The 21,488-nt window shown below is 52.7% G+C and overlaps 1 protein-coding gene across 10 annotated transcripts in view; it reads left to right on the top strand.

The window, feature by feature from the left end:
- Nucleotides 1-21,488, top strand: part of WNK2 (WNK lysine deficient protein kinase 2) — a 158,115-nt gene that overhangs the window by 112,207 nt on the left and 24,420 nt on the right. For 6 of the 10 annotated variants that reach the window (XM_060155444.1, XM_060155441.1, XM_060155440.1 and 3 more), the window contains 9 exons: nucleotides 2,502-3,325; nucleotides 3,616-3,685; nucleotides 5,572-5,651; nucleotides 5,748-6,439; nucleotides 7,715-7,929; nucleotides 8,837-9,025; nucleotides 9,752-9,850; nucleotides 16,267-16,311; nucleotides 17,787-18,046. In XM_060155444.1, the coding sequence (XP_060011427.1) occupies nucleotides 2,502-3,325; nucleotides 3,616-3,685; nucleotides 5,572-5,651; nucleotides 5,748-6,439; nucleotides 7,715-7,929; nucleotides 8,837-9,025; nucleotides 9,752-9,850; nucleotides 16,267-16,311; nucleotides 17,787-18,046 (2,474 nt within the window). The remainder of the gene's footprint in view (nucleotides 1-2,501; nucleotides 3,326-3,615; nucleotides 3,686-5,571; nucleotides 5,652-5,747; nucleotides 6,440-7,714; nucleotides 7,930-8,836; nucleotides 9,026-9,751; nucleotides 9,851-16,266; nucleotides 16,312-17,786; nucleotides 18,047-21,488) is intronic. The other 4 variants (XM_060155442.1, XM_060155445.1, XM_060155443.1 and 1 more) reach the window with 4 other exon arrangements.

The following is a 21,488-nucleotide window of genomic DNA, read 5'->3' as shown; positions in this document are numbered from 1 at the left end:
ATCTTGTTGTAGCCTTTTTTTTTCCACTTGGAGAAGACCTTTTAAGACTTCTTTTAGGGTGGTTTAAGTATTGATGAACTCTTTTAGTTTTTCCTTATCTGAGAAGTTCTTTGTTGCTCTTTTAATTCTGAATGATAATCTTGCTGGGTAGAGTATCCTAGGTTGTAGATTTTGCCCTTTCAGCACTTTAAATATGTCATGCCATTCCCTTCTGGCCTGCAAAGTTTCTGCAGAAAAATCAGCTGATACATTTATGGGTGTTCCTTTGTATGTGACTCTGTTTTCTTCTTGCTGCCTTTAAATTGTCTCTTTGTCTTTAACTTTTACCATTTTAATGATGGTACATTTTGGTGTGTGTCTCTTTCAGTTAATCTTGTTTGGGGCATTCTCTGCTTACTGTACCTGGATATGTTTCCTTCTGCATGTTTAGGAAGTTTTCAGCCATAATTTCATCAAATACATTTTTGACACTTTTCTCTCTCTTTTCTCTCTCTTTTCTTCTGGAGCCCCTATAATGCAAATGCTAGTGTGCTTGATGTTGTCCTAGAGGTCCCTTAAAGTGTTCTCATTTTTTTATATTCTTTTTCTGTTCTGATTGGATGATTTCCATTATTCTCTCTTCCAGATCTCTTATGCATTCTTCTGTATCACTTAGTCTGCTATTAAATCTTTCTAGTGTGTTTTTCATTTCAGTTGTTGTATTCTTCATCTCTGACTGTTTATTTTTTATATTTTCTACTTCTTTGTTAAAATTCTTACTGTGTTCATCTATTCTTTTCCTTAGTTCATTTAGCATTCTTTTTACTAATGCCTTGAACTCTTTCTGGTAAATTATTTATCTCTGTTTCATTTGTTGATTTTTCAGGTTTCTTTATTTTCATCATTTTTTCATTTCAAACAGATTCCTCTGTATTTGCATTTTGCTTAACGTTGTCTCTATGAAATTAGGTGAAACAGTTACCTGTCTTGGTTTTGGAGGGTTGTACTCGTGTGGGAGCATCTCTGTGCAGTCTGTCTGCCCAGTGGCTTTGTCGGGAGAGCTGGATCTGAAGTGAGCGTTGGTCATGTCTTGCCCCAGAATGCGCTCACTGGTATCACCTTGGTGGTAGGTGGGGATGGAGATGGAGAGGGTGGAGGCAGAGCCAGATATGATCTGGGGCTGCTTCTAAGCTCAGTGGTCATCACTGCCCTTTTAGGAGCGGTGTCTGGTCCCGAGGTCTGGAGCCGAATCCCTGAGGGTGGGGTCTGAGCTACCTCCTTCCCCTCTAAGTATGTGCTCTTCACCCTCCCGACAATGGCACCTTTGCACCAGTGGAGATCCATGCTGGAGCAAGAGTGTCTGAGTGGTGCCTGATGTAGGCCAGTGTGTGTGCTGATGCTGTCCCTGCACACCAGTCAGAGCTCCAGTCTAGACTGATTTGCCACCTCTGTGAACACCAGTAATGGCTGCTCCCACCCCATTCAGATGCAGGGCTGGGTCAGAGCCAGCTCTGTCTCCCACAAATGCACACTTTCCTCCGTGACAGCAGCCTTTGACCTAGTGGGAAGCTGTGCTGGAGCTAGAGGTGCCGGAGTGGGTGTTCAGTGTGGGCTAGGGCACGTGTTGGAACAGTTGACCAGAGTCCCAGGCAGTTTCAATCTGCTTCCTCTGTCTTGTTCCTAGGAGTAAGCAAGAGTGTTCACACTCTTCACAAGTGAATTCTAGGATTGTTATAGCCCAATATGTGTTCAAACGGCTCACTCCCCAGGGAGGATCTCCAAGCCCTTGTAATCCCTCTCTACTGTGTCCCCTCCTAGGGGTGCCGGTTCTGACCTGATGGCTTCTTACCCAACTCCAAGTGGATCTTTACTGCCTTGGTTGTATAAGAGTCTTCCTGCCAGTCTTTGGTTTGATTGTAGTGAGAATTGCTCCACATTTGATATATTTTTGAAGTGTTCATAGGGGGAGGTGAACTAGTAGAAGGTGTCCTTCTATTCCTCCATCTTGATCTCCTCTCTCTGGTCTGAGCGTCTGATCTTACCAAAGCACGGTGTCTGGTTCCTCAGAAGTTCCTGCTCACTCCAGGGCAGGGGAGTGTGTACAGCTCACTACTTAGATTTTATAATTTCATTTTACAGTTTTGTGGAATGGACCAGTGCAAGGGTGACCAGAGCCATATTTTTATGGAGCTGGAATGACAGTCGACAGACAGGTGATGGGTTATGCCTGATGGCTTGGTGCTACAGAAAAATCAGAAGGAAGGTGTGGGTATGCTAGTGCAGCTGAATGGGGCACTGCTGGTGCATAGCCTGAGGTGGGAAGTGGGGCTGCGGGAAGACCTGTGCAAGATGTCTCAGGCAGAGGCCAGCACAGGCATGACGTTGGCATGTCTGAGCAAAGGAGAGAGGACTGGTGTGTAGGGCACCGCCAGCTCATAGAAAGCATCTTTTTGGCTAGCGAAGTGCCAGGTAGATAGGACCAGAATAGGTTAGTATAGAGGCATGTTCCCTGTTTCTTCTAGATCCAGCGTTCTCCAAAGACCAGCTGTCTTCGAAGGAAAAGCCCAGCTTCTCGGCCAGTCTGCAGCTTTTGAGCCAAGCAGGCCCCAGGGACCCTCCTGGTGGTGCACCATCCCCTCTGGTGCCATCATCCCCTCCCGTGACTGCTGTGCCCCAAGACATGGCCCCACCAGCTGCCAGTCCTAAGCCAGAGCCAGCAACAGGGGCTGCCGTGCAGGCAGGGGTCCCAGGGACCCCTCAGGGGCCGGCCAGTGAGCATAAGACCCCCTGGCTACCAGTGGAGACTCATGATGCCCAGCTTGCTGCACAGGCCCCTGGCACAGGCCGAGGGCCTTGTGCCCCATCTCTGGAGGCCCCATCCCACTCCACGGGTCCGGGGGATCCTGGCTCAGCCAGAGAGCCCAGCACCAGGGGGGAGCCCCTGTTGGCTTTGGCCCCTGTGTCTGGTGCCCCTGGCGGGGCCCCTCAGCCCACCCTGGGCCAGCCCCTTCCTCCACTCCCCTCTGTGGTGGGGGCCATCAGCCTGGCCACTCCCCAACTTCCCAGCCCCCCGCTGGCACCTGCCGCCCCCCCTCAGCCGCCCTCAGCCTTGGAGTCAGATGGGGAAGGGCCACCCCCAAGGGTGGGCTTCGTGGACAGCACCATCAAGAGCCTGGATGAGAAGCTGCGGACTCTGCTCTACCAGGAGCATGTGCCCACCTCCTCAGCCTTGGCCGGGACCCCTGTGGAGGCAGGTGACCGAGACTTCACCCCGGAGCCCCCAAGAGGGGACGAACCCCGCACAGAGGCCTCTGGGGGTGACCTGGCCCTGCTGCCCCAGCCTGCGGTGAGTACCACCTCACCCAGAGGCACTGTCCCCAGGTGGGGGTCTGGACAGGGGCGGGGACTGACTCTAACCCAGGCCAGCAGGCATCCTGGCCATATAGAGCCGCCTTACCCCAGCCCAGGCCGTCCTGTTCTCGGGGACCCCTGCCTGACCCACCCGTGCGTGTTTTGCTCGAGTGGCCTAGGGAGGAGGAGCCCAGCCTTTGGACTGGGGGAGAGGATTTGCAGTTTTGCTGCAGAGGTGTTAGCAAGTGAGGCTCACAGCTCTTTCCTTTTTGTTTCTTTCTTCAGTTGGAAAAGTCAGAAACAGCCCTTGGGTTAGATGTCACGTTGGAGCAGGCCATGTCCTTGCCGGTGACAGGTAACAAGCCATAGGCGCTACCAGCCTTCCTTACTCTGAAACATTCTGCCTCTTTACCCTTCATCCCCACAGCATCTTGGATGGGACCCGGATGTGGCAGGAGCTCATCACGATAAAGCCTTAGTTGAAACCCACTGAGTTCTAGCGCAAACCATGTATTCACACTCCAGGGAGAGAAAGTCCTCTGTCTGCGGAAATGGGTGAAAGCCCTGTTGACTGCGTGTTGGGATGTTATCAGGGCCTCTCTGGCCCCCCAGTGCTCTCAATATATTCTGGTGGACACCCCTAGCTTCCATGTCTTTAGAAGGTTACAAGATGACTGTTTCTATTTTGGACAGAGTACAGGGCTGGGGCTGGGGAGTTCCCGCAGGTCCACGGGAGCTGCCAGGCTGGAGCCATCTGTGAAGTTCTGAAACAGGATTTCCTCCGTGGCTCCTGGGTATTAGGCATCTCTGCAGGGACTCTCGCTGTAGTTCTCATTTCATTATCTGAACACCTGTGTTTCAGCCCAAGGGAGTTGGTCTGACCTTCTAAGGTGTTGGTTCCTTCTTGGCCTGGAATTCCTTGGGAGATTAGCAAGATAAGGATCCAGCTGACCTTGTAACGGGACCCTGGGTGTGTGTCAGTGGCAGGCACAGCCCCCCAGTTCACAGAGCAAGGGGAGTGGACCGTTGGATTCTGGCTAGACCCGTGAACAGGGCATTCTCTTATAGATGCCACACTTGAGAGGGGTGAGGCAGCTGTAATTGGGGTCAGAAGCTGTGGCATATGATGTTTACCTGGGGAAGATGAGGGTCATGGGGTGAAGCAGGAGTGTGCTGGGGAAGGGAGAAGGCGAGAGGTTGTACCTGAGTGCCTGCTCCATCTCCTGACTTCTGTCCGTGAGATGTGTACCATGGGCCTCCTTCTGCAGCATCAGTGACTTCAAGTGCTGGAACCTTCCAGAGTACAAAACTCATAGGAGAGTTCTAAGGAGACAGATTCTAGTTTGGAAGAGGTGAACTTTTTTCAGAGCTGTTGGTAATGAGCCTCCTGTCCCTGGAAGTGTGCAAAGCAAGGTTGGAGGATCCCCGCCACAGGCACATGGGGAGGAGTGTCATGTGTTGCCTAGGGTTGGGGTTGCATGACAGACGGGTCTAGGTCTTCCCAGGAATCTGTGAGGGGGGCAGCCCCCCAGCCTGGCTGGAGGCTCTGTCAGCCCCTGTCACCACCCCCAACCTGCCACAGCATGTCAGTCCAGCTCGGGTTAACGCACAGCCTCAGCTTTCTCTTGCTGTGTGCAGGTCTCAGCTCAGGCCAGACTCCCACACATGAGGTCCTTCTGCTTCTGTTGTTTACTCTTCACAGCAACCTGGGAAGGCTGATCAGAAATATCACCTGTAGATGGGGAACTGAGACAGCCTCAGATGACGGGGACCTTCCCTAGACGTTGGAGCAGCAGGGTTAGGAATTAGCCTTATTGATCTGATTTTCCAGGACCTCATAAGACCCTTTTATCATCAGAACATGTCAGGGAGAGAGAAGGTGATGCCATCAGGTGATAGAGATATCAGGTGAGACAGGGTGACATCGTCAGGGGTCTAGAGAGGACAGGTGAGACAGGTGATAGTCATCAGGTATGTAGAGGGCCTGGCTGTGCCTGAGGGTCTGGAGCAGGGGTCTTCAGGGACCTGAGTGGTGTTGGGCTGATGTCTCCCTGCTTTTCTGGGTTCTAGGGAGTCTCCTGTGAAGTGACAGGGTTAGGATGTCAGTAGTTTTCGTTTTCCTAGCTGCACACACACCTTCTCAGTGCCACTCCCTTTCTCTTCCGACTGGCTGCTTTTGGGCCATTCCTGCCCTTGTTCTCTGTACCAGCCTGAGTAATGATTTTGATGTTCCTACTGCAGAATCATCTTTGAGCAGCATGCTGGGCTGTGAAGGAGGACAGGTGGCCTCAGATTCGCCCGTAGTACCCAGTGTCCCCCAGGTAAGGAGTTTTCTCCAGTGAGACGCTCAGTGGGTTGGCGGGCTTGCTCTCTGATGGTGTTTGTGTGGAATCTTTTCCTTTCCACTGTTTCCCAAGGATGCCCCTGCTTCTGCCATCCCTGCACGTCTGGAGCCCACAGATTGGACCAGCAGGGTCCCTGGGGAAACCTTGGCCGAGTCCACGCAGAGCTGCCCGGGGACATTGACTCAGCGTGGCCTGGAGAGCCACCCCCAGACACACAGCACTCTGATCTCGGGATCCCCTCAGAAGTGGCCAGGGCAACAGGATGGCAGCTCGCCAGCCAAAACTGTGGGCCGGTTCTCAGTGGTCAGCACCCAGGATGAGTGGACTCTGGCCTCCCCCAGTAGCCTGCGGTACTCAGCCCCACCTGACGTGTACCTGGACGAGGCCCCCCACAGCCCAGACATGAAGCTGGCTGTGCGGCGGGCACAGACAGCTTCCTCCATCGAGGTCGGCATGGGCGAGCCCATGTCCAGTGACTCTGGGGACGAGTGCCCTCGAAGGAGGCCCTCCATGCAGAAGCACACCTCCCTGCCTGGCAGCGGTGGTGGTGTGGCCAGTGACTTTGTGAAGAAGGCCACTGCCTTCCTGCACAGGTCCTCTCGGGCTGGCTCCCCAGGCCTGGAGACACCCAGCAGGATGGGCGTGAAGGTCCCCACCATCAGCGTGACCTCCTTCCACTCGCAGTCCTCCTACATCAGCAGTGACAATGACTCAGAGATCGAGGATGCTGATATCAGGAAGGAGTTGCAGAGTCTTCGAGAGAAGTAGGTCCTGCGGACCAGGTCGGGTCCGGGCCATGGTGTCAGGGAAGTGTCCGGCAGCTGAAGTCCAGGTCCTGCCATGCGCACTTTGAGCTGCCTGGGCCGGGTGACAGGGTACAGGTCATGTCCCTGCCGTCCGACCTGGTTCCTGGTCTCTGAGGGCCACACCTCCCCTCATCCTTTGGCCTCACACACACGCCTTGCTCACACTCGCTCTCTCCCCCTGCAAGTTCTACCTGCCCCTGCTGTGGTCAGGGTCACTGAGGTACAGCTACGCCGTGAAGTCTCCTTCAGGGCAAGAGCGCCCCACTGTACAGTTACTAAGGTGGGGAGAGGCTGGAGTCCTTGGGAAGGAGTGGCCATGGGCTCTTGGAGTGGGCCCAGAGATGGGAGACGTGGGCAGGAGGAGCCCGTGCCTCTCTCCCACCATCGGCTCTGCACGGAGAGCCCCAGCCCCGCCCTCACCTCAGCCCTGCTCTCCCCTTCCCCTGCCCCAACACTGGTCCTAGCTGCATGCTCCCTGAGGAAGGCCAGCAGGGACCACCGGGCCCTTTCCTGAACTGTTCTAGAAACTGCCCTTGCCCACAACTAGTGATTCTCCCCAAGTCGTCATGGCAGCTTCCTACCCACGTGACCTGTCATCTCGACTCTATTCCCAGGGATGATGTTGCTTGTGGGGTCAACCTGAGCTGGAAGCTCCACTGGCCAGGGCTGGAGCCCTGGTCCCTGAATAATAACATGTTTTCTGTAGACTTGCTTGTGCAGCCTTCCTCTCCTCTGAGAGGCCTCTTGGGCCCTGTTCCCTCACATGGAGGAAGTAACACTTATTTGCCTGATAAGCTGAGGCAACCCTCCAGTTCTGAGCACTGATGATTTGTTGCTTCACCCATGTTCATGATTAGGGTTTGTGTTGTAAGCATAAATGTGTGACGTTGTTCATACCGCTCCCCCTACCACTAAAAAACACAGCAATGTCACAAGTCTGGATATCAGAAAACTTGAATCTCCTTAGGCTGGGCTTCATGGAGTTCTCTATTGCTGGGTGTGTTGATGCCAGAGGCCCCCAGTGATACTCCCACTTGGCTTAGCTGTAAACAGAAAGTGATGTTTAAATGCCCCTGTGTCCCCTGTGCATGGCCCATCTGCCCAGGCTACCCTGTGGGCTCCCCGCCGCACTCCTCACACCTGTCCTTCCAGCCCCGGGCTCTCCTGCAGGGGCCTCGTGTTGGAATCAAGCAGAATGCCCACCTGGCTTCCCTCTTCCCTTCCCTCCTGCAGGCATCTGAAGGAGATCTCGGAGCTACAGAGTCAGCAGAAGCAGGAGATCGAGGCACTGTACCGCCGCCTAGGCAAGCCGCTGCCCCCCAACCTGGGTCTCTTCCACACGGCACCTCCAGTCGGCCGCCGGAGAAGGTCCAGCAAGAGCAAGCTGAAGGCGGGGAAGTTGCTGAACCCCCTGGTGCAGCAGCTCAAGGTCGTGGCCTCCAGCACAGGTTGGCCCAGGGCCCTCCTGGCCGCCCTCATGCGTGGGAGCCGGGCAGGCGGGAGGCAGGCACGAGGTCCTGAAAAAGCGCTTCTTGAATCTCCTTGCACTGGAGCAGGGAAGCCGTTTCAGGCCTGGGAGAGTTCGGGCCTCTGCCCCTCCTGCCGGGAAGGAAGGACTGAGGGGCAGGCTTTCGCGGAGTCCTCGGCCACCTGTGGTTGCAGTGTGCTCCTCCTTGCAGAATGCTGCCTGGGATGGAGGCTGCTTCCTCTGACCCCGTTTCTCAGGCATATGTCACCCCTGACAGAGGGGGTCGAACAGCTGCCTTGGTTGGGGGGAGAGGATGGTAAGGCTCCCCCACCCCTAGCCTTTAACCGCAGTGCCCAGGCACTGAGAGTGCACCCTGACCCCAAGCCCCCACACTCTGGGGTGGGGACCCAGGGAGCTGAAGTCCCCAAATGCGCCAGGTAGGAAGCCAGCAGTGAGTTAACCTTAAGCCCTCCCTCTCCATGTTACAGAATAACCTGCAGGGCACACATCCAAGGATTACAAGGATTACACAAAACTACATGAATTCCATGCCAATTCCTAAAGCTAACATGAGACTTACGAGAGTGAGGAAATCCACAGGTCCCCTTTGAGCCTAGGTGTGCATCTCCAGGTGTGCTGTGGTCTTTTCACTGCACTTGCACAACACAGGCTGGCACAGTGTTGGTGATTAGTAGAAAGAGTGGTCGTTTTCTTTGATCTTCCTGACACCCCCACATGGGCAACCCAGCCATGCCCCCGTTGCCTGCAGGGACTCAGCTTCCCCAAGGTCACCCAGCAAAGAGCAGGGAGGATAGACATGGCCTGAGCTGGCTGGTCTGTCCTGTGGTGCCTCATCGTGCCTGTCACCCCTTCTCCCCCCAACCCAGGTCACTTGTCAGACTGCAGCAGAGCCCCTCCTGCTAAGGACCCTGCCCAAGCTGGGGCAGGGCCCGCAGCAGCTTCAGACCCATGTGGGAAGGCAGTTCAGACCCAGCAGCCTTGCTCCGTGCGGGCCTCCCTGACTGCAGACATCTGCTCCGGCTTGGCCAGTGATGGAGGCGGAGCGCATGGCCCAGGTGATTCCCAGCTCGCCCGTCTCCGAGCATGTGCTAGCCTCATAGGGCCCATGTGGCATAGAGGGGACGTGAGCTGCGGCCAAGGCTGCCGACAGCTTCTTAAGGAAAAAAATAATAGACGTAGCTTTTGAATGAAAAAAGTGGATGGCCTTCCCATCGTCGAGTCTTGCTGTAAGCAGCTCAGAGGGAGGTGCGCTTTGCAAGAGCCGGCCTGGGGAAGGCGCCAGGACCAGTGAGAGGTCAGATGTGGCGTCTGCTGCGTGCTCTGCGCCGGTTCCCAGGCACTAGCCCACCCCGTCCCACCCCATTCCCCACTAAACATGGGTCCTTCCGTCAGGAGGGCCAGCTGGGGGGACGAGGGCACAGCTCTCGAGCTGGGAGATTGGCCTTGAGGAGGAAATGCTCGTCACCGCTGCCGTGGACGTAGCAGCTACGCGATGAGGTGCTCCACCCCCCACCATCTCTGTCCAGAGAAGTCGTGGTGACCGCTGCCGGTGCCCACCCCCCACCCTGCCCCGCACGCTCTCCTGGGGTCCGCTTCTCTTCCGCTCCAACACTGCCTCCTTTGCATTACATGGTCAGTGGCTGTGGTCCTCTGGGCTGGGCTAGGTGGAGCCGTGGATGCTAAGTGAAGAGGCTGATATGGCTTGTGGTGTGTAGGAGGAATCCCAGAGACTGTACTTGATGCCTGTCTCTTTGTTTTCTTCCCTCTATATTCATTTGCAGGCTGGACGGTTTACCACCCAACGTCTGAGAGAGTGACCTATAAGTCTAGTAGCAAACCTCGCGCTCGATTCCTCAGTGGACCCGTGTCTGTGTCCATCTGTCTGTATTTGTTCTTTTGTATTTTATCACCTCCTGGCCCTTGGTTTCTCCCCTGCCCCTCCCTGTCTTCATTACCTTCCATACATTCTGTAGGACGCCTACCCCACCCCATTGAAATCACCTATTTAATATAAGAAACGGAACCCCGTCCATGCCCACCCTTCTGGCCCCAGAAAGCGCCAGTGCATGCTCTTGGCTGGCTCATGCCCGGACACCAAAAGCATGTGCAGTGGCTCACCCACTCCTGGCCTTGGGCGCTCTGCCGCCAGGCCCCCAGGTGCTCTGCATTTCTCTCGTCACTCGTTTGTTTAGTGTTTTTTTCTTTTTTTATGTTGGACGTAGTTTTATTTCTGTTGCGATTGTGGCAAATTTACACGTCCGCTGTCCCCAGCTCCAGCGACAACAAAAAGACAACCCCGGCCTTCTCTAGACGCATGGTGTGTTTCACACGTGTCTGGACTCTGAAGACATGCATGTAGCAAGCTGAGACAGTTCTAGAAGGTCACTGGAGGGTGTAACTTCTGTACAAGGGCCGTATCACAACATCCAGTACTGTTAACCCACTGCCCCACTCCCTGCATGTGGAAATGCTGAGAGAACGTGCTCCAGCTAGGATGTCCCAGCCCCCCTCTCCATTCTGGTCACGTCAGGAATCTCTAACCCTGAGAGATGTGATTCCCAGCCTCCTGCTGTGCCTCCCTTTCTGGGCCCGGCCCCTCCTGGTCTTGTCTCTAGCTGGAGCACTTTACTTGGTGTATTTCCTTCTCATCTCACCGACCTCAGAGATGAAGTCAATTATTCAGTTCCTCAAAGCTCTGCTAAACCAAAACTCAAGTCCCAGTCAGACTCCCTGGAACACCCTCCTAGTACCCAAGGACTCCATGTCCAGGAGTGGCACATCTGCTCAGGCTGTCCAAAATCGTTTTCATTCCTCAGATCAATTGGCCAATGATTCAAAAGCTGTGAGGTTTTCAGGTTTTTGTTTTTCAACGGAAAAGTTAAGCTTTTAACCAGTTGGATTGTACATGCTGGTTTAGGGCATGTGGCTTTTGCTGGTACAATAAAGATACATTGTGCTTGTTGTGATCTGAGGCCACGTCCATGGCAGCCGTCCATCAGCGTTCAGTGTCCATCCCCATCAGAGGGACTTTGGCACCCTCCAGTGGGAGGGACAGGTTGGAGGCATAGGACCACATAGAAATGCTCAGGGACTGCCCAGTGCTTCTTGTCCACTAACAGGGGCCCTGTTTCAGCTCGAGTGTCATGGGGCTACTGGTTAGTTGCTAAGTTGGGTGGGGGGGCTGGGAGGCCTGCATGCATCCTGGCTCCCTGCTTACCTCACGGCATCACTCACTGGTCCTCTTCTGCCCGTGTGTGCCTGGCTCTTGCCTGAGAAGCTGTGGTGAGGGCACCTGGGTCTCCAGGTGTCTCGTGGTCGGACAAGTATGTGTATCACTGCTGGGAGGGTGGCTGGCCAGGCGTGGGAAGCAGATGAGAGCAGGGCACTTAGAATAAAAGTGTGCGAGTGACCAGCACCACATTCGCCCCCGAGGTCATTGCCATGCTACCTTTCTACCCACGTGGTTCTTTTTTTTTCTAAGGGTTTTCATTTGCATCGTTAGTTATTGTTCCAGGCTAAAAAAAATTTTTTTTTGAGTCACAGTAGGGACAAAAGGTTTATGTTTTACTTCTGTCTCTGTGGCCAGGAGGAAAGGAATGTGTGAGGCACGGCTTGGTGGAGACAGGGACCAGGCCTAGGCAGGCTGATTTTAGGTAGTGGTACCTGCTGGCCTGGAAGGCCTTATTTCCTCTGATGCTGTGAATCTGATGGTACTGCTCGTTTTCACACCCTGGCCCTTTTAGGCACACCTTGGCTGAGTTCCTAGTCTTCGGGCCACAGCTTGGCCCCCACATGGTCTGAGGTTGCTGGTCCGAGACTGTGCTGTGGGTTCCTGCCCTGGGCCCTCTCGCCCACAGGCCTCCAACTGGGGGCATGTGCAGGCTCAGCCTGAGCTCCTGCTGCTCTAACGGGGTGGGATGCCCCAGGGCACCCCCTCCTGTCCCACGTGCTCTGGCATTTGCCAAGCCCTCTAGGGGTCCTCAGTCTGCTGGTTTCTGGGTGACCAAGGAGCTTTGTGGTCCGAGAGGAGACTGAGTACATGGCTGTGAGAGACTGGAGGGAGATTCAAAGCTGGTTGCAGCCCCTGAGGGCTGAGAGGCAGGGGGACTTTGGGCAAAGATTGTAGAGAGGAGGGCATGCAGAGCAGTTGGAAGACCCTGAAGTGTGCCCACTCGGTGGGATCTGCGAGGGCTGGAGGGAGCTTGAGCTTGGGTGCTGAGGGCCATGGCTTTGGGGATGTGGGGGCAGCTAGCCCAGCCCAGAGCTAAAGCCAAAAGAGGGTTTTCACTTTGCTGCCTTGAACTGAACAGGAGACAAGACTAGGAAAATAAAACCTGTGTTAAGCTTTGGAGTACAGAAAGAAGGTCCCAGCTTCATTGAAGCTCAGAGAAGATGAGAGAGGTTGGAGATGGGTGGGGGTAACTGGGGTGGAGCTGCAGGCAGCTTCAGGAGGTGAGGAGGTAACTTGGGGTGGGTGAGGCAACCATACACAGGATGGAGAGCCGGGGGAGGGAGGGTAAGCCTGGACGCCTCTGTGGGGCGGGTGCCGGGACAGGCCAGCCGTCGGAGCGGTAGGCAGGCCGGCCCGCAGGGAAGGGCAGATGTGGGGGTGAGGCTCTGGGCACAGAACCCTCCTCGCGGCCAGTGGAGGGTTCAGGGAAGCTTGGAGTCGGTGCGGGGTGGGGGTGCATGGTCGTGTTCAGAAGTGGTTGTGTGCTGTTAGTCAGAAGCTGTTGTCAGACCCATTGATCCTCCCTGCCTCTGGCTCCTCCTCATCTGAACAGAGGCAGGTGCGGGTACCCTTCCAGGACTTTCTCTGTGCATGTAGAACGATGGGGTCTGCTTTGTGTTTTTCACACGTGTCCGTCAGCAGCAGGCCAGGTGCCCATGCTGTAGCAAGTTTGTCTCTGGGACCCCCAGGGGCTGCTGTGCAGCCCCCAGGTCCTTCCCTCACCTGGGAGTGTTCTCATCTCTCCCTGTGGGGACTCAGGCAGGGGAGGTCACCCAGGGAGGAGACACCCCCTCACAAAGCCACTCAGGTCGAGCTGTCCGAAGGGCAGGCCCTGTGCCAGCTGGGGAATGAAGCTCAGGGTGGAGTCACCCTAGGGCAGAGCCGAGACACCTCCTGCTTCCCTGTGCATGCTGCACAGGAGAGTTTCAGCACTTGTCTTGGCTTGAGACTAGGGGGCCGGATACAGAGACGCCGGAATGATGTTTTGGCTCTATAGGCCATTTGTTTCTGGTGCCAGAACAGAGTGTCTAATGCCACTGTCAGGTGCAAGGCTGACCGTTGGAGGTGCCCCTCTTGTCACGGGGAAGGTGGGGAGGCCCCTGGCTGGTCCGCACTGAGGCTGCGGGCCCCAGTTCCCGTGAGCTTCGTTAGTATTTGAACACTGACGAACAGCAGGTGTGGTCGTGGCTACAGGGCCTGGCCCACTTCTTGAGCAGTCTGCCCGCATCGGATACTCTGGGACTTGAGGTGTCCCTTGAGCGGTCCAAGGGTCTAGACGGCACTGGGTGCCTGAAGTGCTGACCGTCCACACCAGGAGCAGCCTCTGTTTCCATGCCAAAGTGAATGTGGGGGCAAGTGGTGTGGGGGCCTCACTGCACACAGGCCTGGGTGCTGCCTGAGACCCCTGGCCTGGCTGTGAGGGCAGGTGGCTGGTGGCTCTGTGGGCGACTCCTGCAGACACGTGCTGCACCAGGACAAGGCTTTAGGTCATCCAGTGTGTTGCTCCTTTGCAGTCTGGGAAGAACAGTTTTCCCAACAGCTGGGAGAGGCTGCCAAGCCCTGCGTCCCTAGCATCTGCCCTTGTGGAAGCTTCTCTGAGTCGTTCTGGGGCCTCCAAGCCAGCTCTTGCCAAGCCTTGGCTAAGGACGGAAGTCCTACAGGGGAAGACTCACTCTTCATGGGAAACCAGGGGTGGGGCTGGTTAAAACCATTATGCCCCGTGTGGGCCTGATGTGGGCTTCCTGTGGGCCCACGTGGGTCCCCTGTAGGCCTCCTGTGGGCCGTAAGTGGGCCCCTTGTGGGTCCCATGTGGGCCCTCTGTGGGTCCTGTGTGGCCTTGGTGCCCTTGTGTTGCTGCCTTGTAGCCTGCTGGCTCTGTAGGCAGGAACTCGATGTATACACGAGCACAGTACGGGTTGAGCAGGGCTGGGTGGAGGCTTGTTCATCAGAATCTGTCTGCGTGGTGGGTGTTGAGGGCAGGACCCAGGCCAGGGCACAGACACGGGGGAGGAGATTCAAGTGGCCACCTGAGGATGGACAAGGGCTTTGGTGTGAGTATGGACTGGTTAGCCACACGATGCCTGCTCAGCTGTGGTTCTGCACTGAGCCAGACAGTGTGGCCTCAGTGTGGAGGGACCCGAATCTGGTTGGTTTGTGTTTAAAGGTCCACCCTAAGGGCTGGGAGCCGTCTGTATTCTGGTCATCTCAGGGCCTGTGTTCAGCGAGGGCATGGAAGGCGGGGGGCTATCCGTGCTCCATCTCCTCGGGCTGTGTCCAGTGAGGGTGTGGAGGTCTCAGTGGGCTGGTATCACTCTCTGGCTCTGAGCACCGTGTCCTGGTGGCCGATGGCTTTGACCCTGGGTTCCCGGGAAGGTCGGTCTGGGGCCCTGATCGCAGGCCCAGGCTCTGTCTAGCACTCCTGACCAGGCAGCTCCTGGGGCTGGCTGGCGTGTTCTCTTTCCTGTGAAGGTGATGGGAGGCAGCTCTGAATGCAGAGCTCTAGCTGCACTAGGAGGTGCCAGGCAGGCACAGAGAAGCCTTTTGAAAGAACCTGCTACTGTGAGGCTGCAGGGACTTGGCAGAGTGATTAGTCCCATGTCCCAGGGTCATCTCTAGGGGACTGCTATGGCCCAGAGGACGCTACAACCGCAGGAATCTGACTAGGAAACGTGCACTCATCTGGTGCCCTGCATGCTCACAGAGCCCAGGACCCTCCTCCCTTCGTGCCTCAGAGCCCCCAGAGGGCCTTGTGCTTCTCAGTTGGGGTCCATCACAGGACACAGACCAGCAAAAACACTTCAAAGTTCCCACTGAGAATCAGTCAGTCTGGATTGCTGGCCTTTTTGGTTTTATTAGCACATTAGAGACCCCAACAGAATATCACCTCCCTTTTTATCAAGTCAGCTTCATAGAACACAACAGAATGAACAAAAATAAGTGCAACTCAATTTGAGCTAGGTTTCTGAGCCCAGTGGGCACAGCTCTTCCCCAAGGAGCCTTTGTCCCCGTCCCCAAATGCAGGAGGCAGCATCTTGCCTTCCACAGCGAGAGTGCTAGGAATGGCTGTGTGGCAGGCACCCTCCAGGGAGTATGGGGTGTGCAGGGAATTGTGCTCCAGGCGAGGGGGCCGTGGGCCGGAGCACAGACACCCTCCGTGCTAGTGTGGCCTTGCTGAGTGACCTTGGGGACACCTGAGCCGTCCTTGCCCATCCCACGTTTGCCTGCTTGGCTCCCTGGGATGCCACTGGGTAAGCTGGGTGTAGCAGCCCCTCCCAGGCAACTCATCTGCCCTCCAGGTGGGCACTGACTGTCAGTGCCAGACACTAAAGTCACTGCCCATCTGTCTTAGCACAGACAGCCTCTGGGGAGCACAGGGCCTGGCAGCATTTAGTCATGGTGCAATAAGGAGGCCTCGCCCTGCCCCAGTGGACCTGGAATGCCAGATGAGGCAGCAGCGATACAGAGAATCAGGGTCGGCCCTGCCTCCCACCTCTCTAGATAGGATCCCTCAGATTTCCTCACCACACTTGCCACTGGCCTGTTCAGGGCAGCTGTCCAGGATCTGGGATTGGCCTCAAACCTGCAAAACAATGTATCTTTTTGCACTTGGAAAACTGCCCATGGGCCTCCCTCTGGGCAGAGCTAGGCTCTGCTCCATTGAGAGCTCTCCTGGCTGACTCTTAGTGGGTTTCCTGCCTCAACCAGCGGGGCTCCCAGAAACCTTACATTTGAAAGCCAAGCAGTGTGCTTTGCTTTTTTTTTTTTTTCTCCTTTCTCTCTCTCTCTCTTTTGTTTTTTGAATATGCTTCTAGAGACACACACACTTCTACCTGAAGCTTGGGGCTTGGCCCTGCACCTCCGCCCCTCGGCGAAGCTCGTGTGAACCTCCACACTGACTTGGGGGCCGCCCAGTTAGCCCAGGAGGCTGGTCCCTTCTCTCTGAACTGCTGGCCTTTGCTCCTCCTCACACACTGATGACTTTTGCTTAGAGTGTGGTGGCTTGTCCCCCATGTGTGCTGTCCTGCCTAACCCTGTGGTCTTGTGTCATTTCTTCTTCCCTTGCAGGGTCTGCCTTGAAGCGTCTCTGTCTAGGCAAAGAGCACAGCAGTCGTAATTATCGGGTTTTTTACCCCTTGTCCGCTTCCATCGCATGGGCTTTATTGTCGCTAGTGTGCATCAGGGTTTCCGCGACTAGACAGAGAGCCAAGGGCCCAGCGGGTGGCCGGGCGTGGGCCTGCTCTGCGCCCACCCTTCACAGGTGCTGCTTGGCCTCCGCCTGGCGAGATAGCCGCCCTCGGGCGCCCTTTTGAGTCTCCATGGCTCCTAGAGTTTGTGCATTCTTGCCAGTTCACATCTAACAGGCTGTCCTTCTCCGGAACATCCACATATTACCAATCATTAATTGGCTCCTTTTCCAAAACCGTAGGAATGAGTATTTCCTTGAAGTGCTAAAGATGAGTGCCCCTCACAGAGGAGAGATGCCAGGACAAAATGGGTATCAGTTTACCTGGGCCGCCCACTGCTCTCATCTCATGCCTTTTTTTTTTTTTTTTTTTAATTTATCTGTTTTTCTTTTCTGGCTGAAATGTTCATGTAGAAATAGCAGCGTGTGTAAAATCTCATCACTAATGTTTAACTGTTTGTGTCTGTGCTGTTTCATTGCTAGCCTCTAAAGTAAACTACATATTGCAATGGCTTGTTTGAAGAGATGGTCATTAGGTTATTTATTTAATGCAGAAAATTTAAAAATTGGTTTATCCAAAATTGCCAATAAGAAATTATGTGCTGGGGAAGGAAAGGGACACAATTCAAAAAAATTTAAAAGTCCTGTTTTGGTCATTAAAAAAATCTTTGAGTGAAGTGGCCAAGTGCGCTCACCTTTGTCCAGCTCCACCTAAGCCACAGCCCCAGGCCTTCCCGGGCAGCCGGGCCTCCCAGTTCCTCCTGTGATAGGCATCAGCCCCTCCGTTGGCACCAAGCTTGTAGACCCATGTCGGAAGGCTCTGGGTATTTGTATCCTTTATTGTTATTACACACTCTGGTGAGGAGAGGCGTGATTTCTGTGTCTTAAATTCCAAATCACCAAGTCATTATCATTCACGGAAACATCAGCAATCCAGCCTATTGCAAGCATTTTCCCTTTGCTGGAAGGATAGCAGCAGCTGCTAAGCATTCTGCCTAAAGTATTGTTGAACCACCTCTGAATCCTCATATTAGAGCTGAGAGTGCAGAAGCGTGAGGAATTTGCCCCCAGTCTGTGTCCAGCTGCACCAGGAGTTTTCTAAACTCTCTCACATGGGGGTCTGGTGGTCCTGGGCAGTGTGGGCACAGAGGATGCTGAGTGAGGCTGCCAGCAGCTGGGATCCTGTCCCCTGGCTGATGAGATGGGTGATGGCTGCCTGGCAATGCCCAGTCCCCTGAGGTCGCTCCACTGTGTCTAAAACTGCATGGACCCCCCCCAATGCAGACCATCTCCTGAAGCAAGGTGTTGCCTGGCTTAAGCGAGACCACTGTATGAATGACTGCAGCCAGCCAGTGGTGCTGGCGTGTGGTGTCACCAACCCTGGCCTGTGTGTGCTCTCTAGGGTCCTCCACCAGCAGCCTGGTCCCGGGCCCTGAGCCGGGCCCCCAACCTGCCCTGCACATCCAGGCGCAGGTGAACAACAGCAACAACAAGAAAGGCACCTTCACGGACGACCTGCACAAGTTGGTGGATGAGTGGACAAGCAAGACGGTTGGGCCCACACAGCTGAAGCCGTCACTCAACCAGTTGAAGCAGACGCAGAAGTTGCATGACATGGAGGCCATGGCAGGCTGGCCCCCGGCCTCTGGCGAGGCACGGGCTGTAAGTGGGACACGGGGTGGGGGTGGGGGCGGGGCGGGGCTTGCCCAGAGTCGAAGACACAGAATGGGAATGAAGCTGTGACTCCAGATCTCAGCAGAACCTCTGAGCAGCAGGCCTTAGCCCAGTGTTGGGCAGTGTCTAGGTGGGACTGGCCAGCAGCTTGCAGGTGTGGCCTCATCCTGGTGAGCCCACCTCAACCTGTCTTCCACCAGAGCCCAAGCTGGCAAAGTGGGTGGGGTCTGCACGACATACCCAGGGGACACCCCTTATTGAGTTTTAGCTCAGGTGCCCCAGACCACGTGGGGCAGAAGTGAGGAGCTGCTGTCTTAGGTTTTGTTGTGTGAATTGTTCCTGTATTAGGACCGCTGACTTCAAAGCCTACTTGAAGGAGTATTCCCTCTTTTTCAGTCTCGTGGAGGAGTTTGTGCAAGATTATGTTATTTTTTCCTGAAATGTTTAGCAAAGTTCACTGGTGAAGCCATCTGGGCCAGGAGGGTTTTGTTTTTCTTTTTAACTTTTAATTTTTTATTGGAGTATAGTTGATTAACAATGTTGTCTTAGTTTCAGGTGTACATCAAAGTGATTCAGTTATACATATACATGTATCTATTCTTTTTCAAATTCTTTTCCCATTTAGGTTGTCACATAATGTTGAGCAGAGTTCCCTGTGCTATATAGTGGGTCCTTGTTGATTATCCATTTTAAATATAGCAGTGTGTACGTGTCAATCCCAAACTCCCTATTCCTCCCGGACCCTTCTCCCTGGTAACCATAAGTTCAGTTCTCTAAGTCTGTGAATCTGTTTCTGTTTTGTAAATAAGTTCATTTGTATCATTTTTTATTTTAGATTCCACATATAAGTGGTATTGTATGATATTTGTCTTTCTCTGTCTCACTTACTTCACTCAGTATGACAATCTCTAGGTCCATCCATGTTGCTGCAAATGGCATTATTTCATTCTTCTTAATGGCTGGGTAATATTCTGTTGTATATATGTACCACATCTTCTTTATCCATTCCTCTGTTGATGGACATGTAGATTGCTTCCATGTCTTAGCTATTGTAAAAAGTGCTGCAGTGAACATTGGGGTGCATGTATCCTTTTGGACCATGTTTTTCTCCGGATATATGCCCAGGAGTGGGATTGCTCCCCTATGATCTTTTACTTCAAAAAGTTTCAAACATACAAAAGATTGAAAATTCTTTAGTGAACTCTCAGGTACCTTCTACCTATGAGCTATGATTGACATTTTGCTGTTACATATTTATCACCCATGTCTACATCCCTTGAGGGTAAGGTTTCCATTATGGATTTAATTTCTTTTACAGTTTTAGTACCATTTGGGTTTTCTATTTCTTCTTTCTGTTAAATACTGCTTTTCTAACAATTTGATACACCTCTAAATTTATCTGAGTTTTCCAATTAATTGGTATAAAGTTGTTTATAATATTTTCTCTTCACAGTTTGCAGGATTTGCAGTGATGTCTTGTTTTTCATTCTGATATTGGTGATTTCTCTGAATTTATATATTTTATTCGCCTTTTCAAAGAGCTCATCACTTTGATGGTAATTCTTTATTGTATATTTCATTAGCTTCTTCCTTTTATTATTTCTTCTCTTCTATCTTTGGGTTACTTTTTTGTTCTAGAAAGTTTCTTGAGATGTATAGTGCATTGATTTTGAGCCTTTCTTCTTTTATAATACAGACATTCAGGCTATAAAATTCCTTCTAGTGGTATTAGCTGCATTCCAAAGGTTTTGATATGTAGCATTTTCTTTAACCTCTGATCAAAATATTTTATAATTTCCATGGTGATTTGAGGTAATATAGTTATTAATTTCCTCATGAGCTTTTTGATAGTGGTTTTCTGGGGATTTTTTAAGCCTAATTTCACTGTGATAAGAGAACAGATTTTGTGTGTTTCCAGTTCTTTAAAACTTGCTGGGGGCGACTTCTCTGGCCCCTTTCTCTCGGACCAGTGAACCTCGCCCGGGAGCGCTCCCTAATAAAGCTCACTTGAAGCTTTAAAAAAAAAAAAAAAAAAAAAACTTGCTGGGACTGGATTTTTGACCCAAGCTGTCAGCCACTGCTCCACAGGTGCTTGAGGTCATCCTCTTTCATTCCCTTTCACGTCCACACTCCCAATCTGAACTTTTGTTCCTCTTCTGTAGTAACCTCCTGACACTGCACCTCTATGAGTTTAACTCTTCAAATCTATTCTCCATTATTCTGGGACAGAACTGAGAATTCATAACACAGTCCCAAGGCCCTGCAGGTTCTGCACCTCAAGCCCTGGGCAGGCTAGCCTCTACTCTTCTGTCCAGACTCCACCACATCAGCTCTCAGTATCTGTGCTGGGCCAGGCCCTGTCGGTCAGCTCTGCTAATTCTGTTGTTCAGATGTCTGGGATTCTTTTTTTTTTTTTTTTTTTTTTTTTTTGCGGTACGCGGGCCTCTCACTGTTGTGGCCTCTCCCGTTGAGGAGGACAGGCTCCGGACGCGCAGGCTCAGCGGCCATGGCTCACAGGCCCAGCCATTCCACGGCATGTGGTATCTTCCCAGACTGGGGCACGAACCAGTGTCCCCTGCATTGGCAGGCGGACTCTCAACCACTGCGCCACCAGGGAAGCCCTGGGATTCTTAATAAGGTGTGTGTGTTTTTTTTTTAAACTATTCACCACTATCCATTTCTAGAACTTTTTTATTATCCCAAACAGAAACTACTCAATAAGAAATAACTCTCCAGTCCCTCTTTCTGGTAACTCTGGTAACCTCTATTCTACTATGAATTTGACTTCTCTTGGTACCTCATATAAGTGGAATCATACAATATTTGCCCTTTTGTCACTGGCTTACCGTAATGCTTTCAAGCTTCAATTTTTTAAAATTGTGGTAGAATACACATAACATAAAATTTAACATCTTAACCATTTTTCAGTCTATACAGTTCAGTTGTATTAATTGCATTCATATTGTTGTCCAACCTTCACCACCATCCATCTCCAATTTTTTCATTTTGCAAAACTGAAACTCTATACCCAATGAAAAATAACTGCCTGTATATATATGCTCCCCTTCCCCCAAGCCCTTGGCAACTACCATTCTACTTTCTGTCTCTATGAATTTGACTTCTCTAGGTACCTCATATAAGTGGAATCATACAGTATGTGTCTATAACTGGTTTATGTCACTTAGCATAATGTCTTTAAGTTTCATCCATGTTATAGTGTATGTCAGAATTTCCTTCCTTTTTATTTACTTATTTTTTATTACTATTTTTTTCATCTTTATTGGAGTATAATTGCTTTACAATGTTGTGTTAGTTACTGCTGTACAGCAAAGTGAATCAGCTATATGTATACATGTATCCCCATATCTCCTCCCTCTTGAGCCTCCCTCCCACCTTCCCTATCCCACCCCTGTAGGTCGTCACAAAGCAT

This window comes from Lagenorhynchus albirostris, chromosome 7 (assembly GCF_949774975.1).
Source record: "Lagenorhynchus albirostris chromosome 7, mLagAlb1.1, whole genome shotgun sequence".
Lineage (NCBI taxonomy): Eukaryota > Metazoa > Chordata > Mammalia > Artiodactyla > Delphinidae > Lagenorhynchus > Lagenorhynchus albirostris.
The sequence above is the reverse complement of the archived record's forward strand: the minus strand, read 5'-3'. Positions and strand labels throughout refer to the sequence as shown.